The 10792-nt window shown below is 46.8% G+C and overlaps 1 protein-coding gene across 8 annotated transcripts; it reads right to left on the bottom strand.

Annotated features, from left to right (window-relative positions):
- Window positions 1-13: 13 nt before the first annotated feature.
- On the bottom strand, window positions 14-10765 carry IL2RG (interleukin 2 receptor subunit gamma). Of its 8 annotated transcripts, XM_065537794.2 has the most exons (11): window positions 10737-10765; window positions 6599-6719; window positions 6002-6228; window positions 4021-4154; window positions 3494-3647; window positions 3101-3285; window positions 2753-2892; window positions 1836-1998; window positions 1209-1305; window positions 887-956; window positions 14-531 (listed from the first exon to the last, which is right to left on the bottom strand). In XM_065537794.2, the coding sequence occupies exons 4-11, from the start codon at window positions 4133-4135 to the stop codon at window positions 346-348; spliced, it is 1110 nt and encodes a 369-aa protein (XP_065393866.1). In that variant the 5' UTR covers window positions 4136-4154; window positions 6002-6228; window positions 6599-6719; window positions 10737-10765; the 3' UTR covers window positions 14-345. The 8 variants fall into 8 exon arrangements, with proteins under 8 accessions (XP_065393866.1, XP_065393868.1, XP_065393865.1 ...); XM_065537796.2 differs by lacking the exon at window positions 6599-6719; XM_065537793.2 differs by lacking the exon at window positions 6599-6719 and having other exon boundaries at window positions 6002-6556.
- Between the last annotated feature and the right edge of the window lie 27 nt (window positions 10766-10792).

A 10792-nucleotide genomic window follows, 5' to 3' on the forward strand; every position in this document is an offset into this window, starting at 1 on the left:
CCCATGACAGACATTTTTGATGATTATCAACAGAAACTTTATTTCTCATCGGTTCAGGAACAATCAGAGGGTAGATGGAAAGAGGAAGGGAGAGAAAGAGGGAGGGAGGAAGAATCCTGTGGAAAGGAAGGGCCAGACTGAGGAAGATGAAAAACATGTACAGGGCAAAAGGGTAATTCTCAAGTGGGGAATGCCGAATGAAGAGGCGCTTACATGGGGACACAAAATTCCAAATCAGCCACAGTGGGGTGAGGTGACTATGAGACGCGGATGGGTTGAATGAAGGAAAGTTAGTACCACTTAGGGCTATAGGACCCTGGGGTTCTTCTGTCAGAGGATTGGGGTTCAGGTTTCAGGCTTCAGGGTGTAACATGGGGGGGCCCAGTAGGGGCTATGCTGGTTGCATGGGGAGGGCCCAGGCCCCTCCCCGAGGGCCCCTCCTTTTGGGGGAATCTCACTGACGAGGCAGAGTCGTTCACTGTAGTCTGGCTGCAGACTCTCAGCCAGTCCCTTAGACACACCACTCCAGGCCTAAAGACAGATATGTCCAGGTCAGGGGTCAATTAGGGGCAGGAAGTAAAATACTGAGCTCTGTGCCAAAGGAGTACTCATGATGTCTGCAACCACTGTAATTGATTACAGAAGGGATACACAGACTCCTGGGCCCCCAATACCAGTTTCCATCTGCCTCACTTAATCTATAATCTGCGCTTCTGTGTGTGTCTCTCTCTGCATAGTCCATCCCCCATTTGGTCGGCCACATCCTGACAGTTAGCGCAGGGCCTCCTTCTCTCTCCTCTCTGCCCCCACCCCCACACTCTGTCTGTCTTGCTGGCGGGCAGTTGGCAGTTGATAGACTGCAGCATGCTTATGACAGCGTTCTCACCGAAAAGTTCCCGTGGTATTCAGTAACAAGATCCTCTAGGTTCTTCAGGGTGGGAATTCGGGGCATCGTCCTGACAGAGGAGAAAGAGGGAGCAGGAACACATAGGTTAAAGCTTTTTTATCACCCTTCTCCCAGTTGTCCCATATGAAATAAAGTGATTCTGTGTTCTCTGTGCCTGTGGCTTCCTTCCATCACCAAACTCTCTTGGGTAATCTCTCATTTCTTACTGTCTCATCCTTTACTCCTAAAGACCCTGCAAAACCCTCCTCTGCTATTCTCAGCTACTGTTCCCCTTATTTTTCTGGGCTTCTCCAAATCTCACCGTTCCAGCCAGAAATACACACAGAGAAGGCTGATAATCAATCCCATGGAGCCAACGGAGATAACCACGGCTTCCAATGCAAACAGGAAAGGATTCTCTACAGAAAAAAGAAAAGCAAAGTGGACCTTATATTTGTTGTGCGCCTACTACATGCCAGGCACTGGTGCCAGGCACTGTGCTGAAGATATACTCTGTTTAATCCTCACAACAGCTCCTGTGAGGCAGGAACAATTATCTCCATCTTATATCTCAGGAAACAGAATCCAAGAGTTTAGTGATGTACCCAAGGCCAAAGAGGTAGTAGTATGTGGCAGAGCCTAGATCCAGCTGGTTCCAAAGCCATCTTCACTTTGCAGGCTCTCTAGGAATGCTTCAGGGAAATCCTATACACTCTATAGCCCCCTTGAGTAACCCTAAGCCTCCTTCTCAATCCACCCCCTCTAACAACACACTAACCCAACCCTACACAGAAAAACCTTGATTTCTAGAGGTTGGGGTTGGACAGTGTGGGGAGATGGGGCACCAAGTTTGGGGGCTTTAGTGATAGGGGAGTGGAGCAAAACACAATGGTGTTAGAAAGGCTGGGGTGTTGGGCTTATGGATTGGGGTCCTGTGGGCCCATTTTACCTTTTGAACTATTGCTCCCCCAGTGGATTGGGTGGCTCCATTCACTCCAATGCTGAGCACTTCCACAGAGTGGGTTAAAGCGGCTCCGGACACGAAACGTGTAGCGTTTCTGCCCATCCACACTAGGCAAGGAGAACTTATGTCTATAATCCACTGATTGTTCCTTGAGGAAAAAGAGGATGAGGGAAAGTAGGTGTCTATGAGAGAAGAGAGAATTAAAACATACCCCTGAACACCCACCAGTATCATCTCTGCTACTTCCCAGTTTCTCTCTCCTGAGTACTCAAGCCACACTGCTCCCTTCACTGACTTGAATCTAATGCCTCCCCTCTGGATCCCCTTAATGGCTTCCTTTTATTTACTTGTTTATCCGGTATCAGGAAGAGTATGGGTAGGGAATCCTTAATGAAAACTCACTGGTGTCAGGCATGGTGGCTCACACCTGTAATCCCATCACTTTGGGAGGCCAAGGTGGGCAGATCACCTGAGGTCAGGAGTTCAAGACCAGCCTGGCCAACATGGCAAAACACTGCCTTTAGTAAAAATACAAAAATTAGTCAGGCATGGTTGTGCATGCTCCCAGCTACTCGGGAGGCTGAAGCAGGAGAATCACTTGAACCCGGGAGACAGAGGTTGCAGTGGGCCCAAGATCGCCCCACTACACTCAAGCCTGGGTAACAGAGTGAGGCCATCTCAAAAAAAAAAAAAAAAAGAAAAAAAAAGAAAAGAAAAGAAAAAAAGAAAACTCACTGGGGATTACAGGGAAAGGAGTTGGAGGAGGGAGGGTAGGGGGTGAGCAGAGAAGCTGGGAGGCAGAGAACAGGAGCTTGATATTAGGTCCTCCTATCTGTCTGGTTGAATCCTTTAGCCCCACTTGCTTGGCCTTAGCTGCTACATTCACATCCCTAGTCACTCACAGTCCAGCTGTGGTCCCAGTCAGTCCGGTACTGCACCAAGTGCTCCAAACAGTGGTTCAAGAATCTGTTGTTCCAGTTCAGTTCTAGCTGGGATTCACTCAGTTTGCGAAGTGTTAGGTTCTCCGGAGCCCAGGGGATCACTGGAGATATGTGTGTGTATGTGGTCATTCCCCTGGCCTAGACAAGTCAGGATCCTGAAGGTAGTGCCCCTAATACCTCCTCCCTTCCCATCCTGATCCCCTACCTCCTTTTTTCTGCCCATCTACCCTTATGATAAAATAACACTACTCCGTAGACTCCAATGTCCCACAGTATCCCTGGTCTCTTGACCCTTTCTTTCCAAATTACCCAGATTCTGCAGTTTTAGCATCTGTGTGGCCTGTCTCCTGGGTTCCCGTGGGTCCTGGAGCTGAACAACAAATGTTTGGTAGAGGTGGATCTCCTTTTTTTGCAACTGACAGCCAGAAGTGATTTCTTCAGAGAATAGATAGTGGCTGCACTTCTGGACTTTATCATTATCCGAATTCTTGTACCTAGAGGAGAAAGGTTGGAAGGAAGAGGAACAGTGGGGCCAATCTGGGTACCGCAGCTATCCAGAGCCTAGCCTCATCTCCCCTCAACCGACTTATGACTTACCCCAGGAGAAAACAGTGGGGCACCTGGGAGACTTGCTACCCTCTTTCTTGGTCTCTGATCCAACCCACCTCTTGTTCTTCCCCTCCCCATCTTCCCTTCTCATACCAATAATGCAGAGTGAGGTTGGTAGGCTGGGGCTCAGAGCTGCTGTTCCAAGTGCAATTCATGTACTCGACATTGAACACAAAACACTGAACCTCTGGGAGGGGCAGAGTGGAAACACTGAGGGAGTCAGTGGGCATAGAGGTCAGGAAGAAATCTAGATTGGGAAGAAAATGAAGGCAGGGAGGGAAAGAGAAGAAATGATGGTCAGAAGGAAGAGGCTGAGCATGGTGGCTAATGTCTGTAATCCTGGTGCTCTGAAAGGCTGAGGCAGGAGGATCACTAGAGGCCAGGAGTTTGAGACCAGCCTGGGCAACATAGCGAGACCCTGCCTCAAAAGAAAGAAACAAACAAACAAAAAAGAAAGAAGAAGTAGCATGAGGCAGGGAACCCTCCCCCTTCCCCTTCCCATTCTACTTTTCAATTCTGCCCACATGATTGTAATGGCCAGTGGCAGGTTCCAGATTTCTGTACAGCCCCTTCCCACAGCCACCCTTCTCACCAGCCCCCTCCAGTCCCAGATTTCCCACCAGTTGTGGCGTCTTCATTCCCATTGGGCGTCAGAATTGTCGTGTTCAGCGCCACTCCCAGCAGGGGCAGCTGCAGGACTAAGAGGGATCTGAATGGTAATGATGGCTTCAACATGGCGCTTGCTCTTCATTCCCTGGGTGTAGTTTGTCTGTGTCAGGAACCTGGGTCCCTCACCCACCACCCCTCCCCACCCACACATTTCCTCTGTCATAGCTTCCGGTGGAAAGAACCTTATAAACCAGGGCTTTACAGAGGGTGTGGCAAATGTGTGCTGTGTGACAAAGGCCAAGTCCTCTCAGAGATTAGGTGCTGCTGTAAGGTGGCAAACATAAACTAAGGCTGGATATACAATAGTGTCAGAGACTCAAAAATCCTCAGTCCACCTAGATCCTGGGAAGGATCTGTTCACTACCACTAGCACCATTCTCAACCACCTTCTCCTCTAAATCACTACCTTCTATAATGGAAGTTCTGAACCCCACCCCCGACATCACCATCTTATGCCATGCCTCTTCCTTGACTCGGTCACCCTTAAATCTCTGTCAAAGCTCTACTGTTTTGGGAGGATGGAAAATACCGTCTTGGCTCCTGTGGGCACATATACAGCTGTCTTTCCTCTGATCTAATCCAAACCAGAATACCCACCCTTAGCTGCTGCCTGAGCTGGGTCCCTGTTGAGACTGGCGAGGAAGTGTGACTTATAATAGAAAAAGATTCTAGAAATGGAGGAACAACAATACTAGCTTCAAGCTTCCCATCTTCCCCCAACTCTGCTTCTCTTCCTGCCTTCCCCACCTCAGTCGATGGTATCGTCACCCTCTCGGTCACCCAAACTTGAAACCTCAGAATCAGCTTCAATTTCTCCTCCTCTCTCACCCGGAGAATATAACCCACTCTGCTTCTCTGGTGTTTCTCCCAACAGTTTCCTCCTTTCCATTACCACAGCCACTCTGCTAAATCAGTCTTTCATTAGCTCTAGTCATGATTCTTTCTAGACTCCACCAACTGGCCTCCCTTTCAAAAGGTCCTCTGCTCTCTAATCCATTCTTCAAGTTGTTGCCAGTTTTACCTTCCCGCAAAACACAGAGCTGATTGGAGAATCAGAAACTATTTATTCAGCAAACATTTATTAAGTCTTTAATATGCGCCAGGCACTGTGCTTATGTTCTGGAAATAGACCAATAAGACATCCTCATATTTCCAGATGCTCACAAAAAAGTGGGGAAGACATAAACAAGTAATACAATATAGTGTAGCAAGTCCTATAGCATAAATGTAGAGATACTACAAAGTATGTGATCACAGAAGAGGAAGTAACTAAATTTACCAAGATGGAGAGAGGGGTAGTTTAGTGAAGGCTGTGCTGAAGAGGTGCTATTTCAGTGGCATCTAAAAGAATGAGTGTAATTTTACCAGACAGAAAGTGAGGTAGGATACCAAGCAAAGAAAAAGAGCACTTGCCTGGGAGTCTCAGGAAAACTGGACTATATGGCCCAGTTTAGTATTTAGTATGTATCTTTAGTATGTATCTTTAGTATGTATTAGTTTGCTACGGCTGCCATAGTTATCCCCAAATTGAGTGGCTTAAACCAACAGAAATTTATTCTCTCAGCTGGGTGCAGTGGCTCATGCCTGTAATCCCAGCACTTTGGGAGGCCAAGGCAGGTGGACTGCTTGAGGAGTTTGAGACCAGCCTGGCCAACCTGGTGAAACCCCGTCTCTACTAAAAATACAAAAATCAGCCAGACATGGTGGCGCACACCTGTAATACCAGCTACTCGGGAGGCTGAAACACGAGAATCGCTTGAATCTGGGAGGCAGAGGTTGCAGTGAGCTAAAATTGTGCTACTGCACTCCAGCCTGGGCAACAGAGTGAGACGCCATCTTAAATAAATAAATAAATAAATAAATAAATAAATAAATATATAAAAAATATTTTTTAAAAAGGGGGAAAAAAAAAAAAGACATGTATTCTCTCACAGTTCTGGAGCCCAGAAGTCTGAAATCAGTGTGGCCAGGGTTGGTTCCTTCTGGAGGCACTGAGGAAGAAGTTGTTCCATGCCTCTCTTCTAGTCTCTGGTGGCTGCCATCAATCCTTGGTGCTCCTTGGCTTGCAGACACATCATTCCAATCTCTGCCTCCATCTTTGCATTACCTCTTCTTCTCCTCTACATCTCCTTTATCCTTCTCTTCTCTTACAGGGACACCTGTCATTGGATTTATGGCCCACCCTAATCAAGGGTGTTGTCTCCTAGGAGCTTTGCCTTAATTACAGCTGCTAAAAGCCTTTTGTCAAAGAAGGTGACATCCACAGGTTCCAAGTGAACATATCTTTTTGGAGGCCACATTCAACCCACTACAGAGGGCATTCTCCAACTTAAAAGTCTTCAAAAGCTACTCATGGCCTTCAGAATAAAGTCCAAGCTCCAGTGATCAATTCCAGCCACACAGGATATGTCATACGCATTGACTCTCTCTGGAATTAGTCTCTTCCTTTCCGTAGGCTAAAATCCTTCAGAGGGCAAAACTCCGTCTCTACCAAAAATACAAAAATTAGCCACGTTTGGTAGCACTCACCTGTAGTCCCAGTTACTCAGGTGGCTGAGGCACAAGAATCACTTGAACCCAGGAGGCAGAGGTTGCAGTGAACTGAGATCGCACACTGCACTCCAGCCAGAGTGACAGAGCAAGACTCTGCCTAAAAAATAAAAAATAAAAAATAAATCCTTCAGGGTTACATGCCTATTAGAATAGCCAAAATCAACTGGGCAAGGTGGCTCACGCCTTGCCTGAAATCCCAGCACTTTGGGAGGCTGAGGCGAGTGGATTGCCATGGCAACACAGCAAGATCCCATCTCTTGTTTGAAAAAAAAAAAAAAAAGAGGCCGGGCACAGTGGCTCACACCTGTAATCCCAGCACTTTGGAAGGCCAAGGTGAGTGGATCATTTGAGGTCAGGAGTTCAAGACCAGCCTGGCGTACATGGTGAAACCCCATCTACTAAAAATACAAAAATTAGCCAGGCAGTAATGGCGCATTCCTGTAATCCCAGCTACTTGAGAGGCTGAGACAGGAGAATTGCTTGAGCCTAGGAGGTGAAGGTTGTGGTGAGCCGAGATTGCACCACTGCACTCCAGTCTGGGTGACAAAGTGAGACCCTGTATCAAAAAAAAAAAAAAAAAAAAAAAAAAATGCCCGAATCCAGAACACTGACAACACCAAATACTGGCAAGGATGTGGAGCAACAGGAAAAACTCTCATTTGTTGCTGGTGGAAATGCAAAAATGATACAGCCACTTTGGAAGACAGTTTGGTAGTTTCTTATAAAACTAAACATACTCTTTCAGCAATCATGTTCCTTGGTATTAACAAAGGAGGAGAAGACTTGTGTTCACATAAAAACCTGCAGACGGATGTTTATAGCAGTTTTATTCATAATTGCCCAAACTTGGAAGCAACCAAGTTGTCTTTCAGTAGGTGAGTGCATAAACTGTGGTACATCCTGAAAGTGAAATATTATTCGGTGCAAAAAGAAATGAGCTATTAAGGCCGTGAAGAGACATGGGAGAAAACTTCAATGCATATGACTAAGTGAAAGAAGCCATGCAGAAAAGGCCACATACTATAGGATTCCAACTATAAGACATTCTGGAAAAGGGCGAAACTATGGAGACAGTAAAAAGATCAGTGGTTGCCAGGGGTTGTCGGAGAGGGAAGGATGAATAGGTGGAGCAGAAAAAGATTTTAGGTCAGTGAAAATATTCTGTAAGATACTACAATGGTGGACACATGTTACTCTTTTATCCAAACTCACAGACTGTATAAGATAACATCAAGAGTGAACTCTAATGTAAACCATGAACTTTGGATAATGATGTTCAAGGTAGGTCCATCAACTGTAACAAATATACCATCTATGTGTGAGGGCAGACAGTATATAGGAATTCTCCGTACCTTCCTCTCAATTTTGCTGTGAACCTAAAACTGCTCTAAAAAATTCTTTTAGGGTCGGGCGTGGTGGCTCACGCCTCTAATCCCAGCACTTTGGGAGGCCAAGGCAGGCGGATCACGAGGTCAGGAGATCGAGACCATCCCGGCAAACACGGTGAAACCCCGTCTCTACTAAAAAATGCAAAAAAACTAGCCGGGCGTGGTGGCAGGCGCCTGTAGTCCCAGCTTCTTGGGAGGCTGAGGCAGAAGAATGGCGTGAACCTGGGAGGCGGCGGAGCTTGCAGTGAGCGGAGATCGCGCCACTGCACTCCAGCCTGGGCAACGGAGCGAGACTCCGTCTCAAAAAAAAAAAATTCTTTTAGTCCGGGTGCTGTGGCTCACGCCTGTAATCCCAGCACTTTAGGAGGCCAAGGTGGGTGGATCGCTGGAAACCAGGAGTTTGAGACCAGCCTGAGCAACACAGCAAAACCCCGTCACCACCAAAAAAAAAAAAAAAGCAAAAATTAACCAAGTGTGGTGGCTTGCACCTGTGGTCCTAGGTACTTGGGAGGCTGAGGTGGGAGATTTGCTTGAGCCCGGGAGGTGGAGGTTGCAGTGAAGTGAGATTGCACCACTGCACTCTAGCCTGGGCCACTGAGTGAGACCCTGAAGAAGGAAGGAAGGAAGAAGGAAGGAAGGAAGGAAGGAGGGAAGGAGGGAGGGAGGGAGGGAAGGAAGGAAGGAGAAAAGAAAAGAAAAGAAAAGAAAAGAAAAATTATCTTTTAAAAATATCCTTCAGGTCAGTGGCTCACGCCTGTAATCCCAACACTTTGAGAGGCCGAGGCAGGTGGATCGCCTGACCAGCCTGACCAACATGGAGAAACCCCGTCTCTACTAAAAATACAAAAAAAAAAAAAAAAAAAGAAAGAAAAAGAAAAAATTAGCCAGGCATGGCAGCACATGCCTATAATCCCAGCTACGCAGGAGGCTGAGGCAGGAGAATCGCTTGAACCAGGGAGGCAGAGGTTGCAGTGAGCTGAGATCGCGCCATTGCACTCCAGTCTGGTCAACAGGAATGAAACTCCGTCTCAAAATAAATAAATAAATAAACAAATAAATAAATAAATAAAATATCTTTCAGGCTGAGCGTGGTGGCTCACACCTGTAATCCCAGCACTTTGGGAGACCGAGGTGGGAGGATCACTTGAGGTCATGAGTTCGAGACCAGCCTGGCCAACATGGAGAAACCCCGTCTCTACTAAAAATACAAAAATTAGCCAGGCGTGATGGCGTGAGCCTGTAATCCCAGCTACTGGGGAGGCTGAGGCAGGAGAATCACTTGACCCTGGGAGGCGGAGGTTGCAGTGAGCCGAGATCATGCCACTGCACTCTAGCCTGGGCAACAAGAGCAAAGCAATAAATAAATAAAAGCAATAAATAAAATAATAAAGAAATAAAACAAAATAAACAAAAATAAAAATATCCTTCAGAGTTAGTTCAAATGTTACCTCAGCCTCCCAAGCAGCTGGCATTACAGGCGCCCACTACCACACCAGCTAATTTTTGTATTTTTAGTAGAGATGGGGTTTCACCACGTTGGCCAGGCTGGTCTTGAACTCCTGACCTCAAGTGATCCACCCGCCTTGGCCTCCCAAAGTGCTGGAATTACAGACGTGAGCCATCGCTCCCGCCTTGAATTACTTTTTCTTTCCATTGTGATTCAATAGCATTTTATTTTTGTTACTGGTGTTATTTTTGTTTATTGTTATTTGCTACTTTTGTTATAGCACACTGGCTGTCTTTTCTCTAGAAGGCAATACAAGGCCGGCACAGTGTCGCACGCCTGTAGTCCCGGCTACTGGGAGGCTGAGGCAGGAGGATCGCTGGAGTCCAGGAGGTTGAGGCTGCAGTGAGCCGTGATCGCGCCACTGCACTCCAGCCTGGGTGACAGAGGGAGAATCTGCCTCAAAATAAATAAACAAATAGCAATACGACAATAGGATATTGGCTCTGGAATTGAGAATCTTAGTGCCAGCTCTGTTACTCAGTAGCTGTATAATACTGGGTAAGTGAATTTTCACACTTTGAAAACCAGCTTCCTCATCTGCAAAATCGAGCCAATAATAAACCCTAACTCATGAGGCTGTGAGCAGATTAAAGGAGATAGTGTCTGAAAAGCATCTGACACAGTAGGTGCCTCTTTCGCTAGACCAAGGGTTCTTAACCTGGAGTTCATGGACCCTTAGGGGATACATGGATGAGCTTCAGGGGATCTAAGAATCTAAAGTAACATTTTGCATGTCAATATATGCATATTATTATTATTTCTGGGAAGAAGGTCCATAGCTTTCATTAGCACCTTTAAGGGTTTGTGAATCAAAAAAGTTACTCTGCGGTACCCTTGGGCAGAAAAAACAAACAAAAAAGGTTAGACAACTCGATGGTAGACCTTGAGGGATTAGAGCCAGCCTTTCAGGGTTTAATAGGTTCTTTCTCATGCATACGTAGTTTCTAATGTTCACAATAGCCCCTTCAAGGAGGTGTTAGCGCACCTATTTTTCAGATGCCGGAACTAAGAAACGAACTGATTTGTAATAGACGGAGTTCCTAACCAAAGCAAATGTTATTGAAGACTTTTCTAGGCCAAAACCGAGCTAGGCTCTGGGAACCGAATTCCAGTCAGAACTCAGCACCACAGAGGCCTCCCTCTTCCCTGGTTTGCATCCCCAGCTCACTCGGCGCCTCCGGAACGTTTCATAGATTTTTGCTGAGTGAAATCAACTTACCGCCGCCGCCGCCGAAAAACTCCCGGGGCACAGAGCTCCGCCCCCACCGGGCCAGG

The sequence above is a fragment of the Macaca fascicularis genome, chromosome X (assembly GCF_037993035.2).
Source record: "Macaca fascicularis isolate 582-1 chromosome X, T2T-MFA8v1.1".
Lineage (NCBI taxonomy): Eukaryota > Metazoa > Chordata > Mammalia > Primates > Cercopithecidae > Macaca > Macaca fascicularis.

Coding starts and splice junctions, on each gene's coding strand:
- IL2RG (XM_005593892.5), bottom strand. CDS start 4,135: ATGTTGAAGCCATCATTACCATTCAGATCCCTCTTAGTCCTGCAGCTG. Junction 3,648..4,020: donor GAATGAAGACGCCACAACTG/GTGGGAAATCTG, acceptor TTCCCAATCTAG/ATTTCTTCCTGACCTCTATG. Junction 2,893..3,100: donor GCTAAAACTGCAGAATCTGG/GTAATTTGGAAA, acceptor ACATATCTCCAG/TGATCCCCTGGGCTCCGGAG.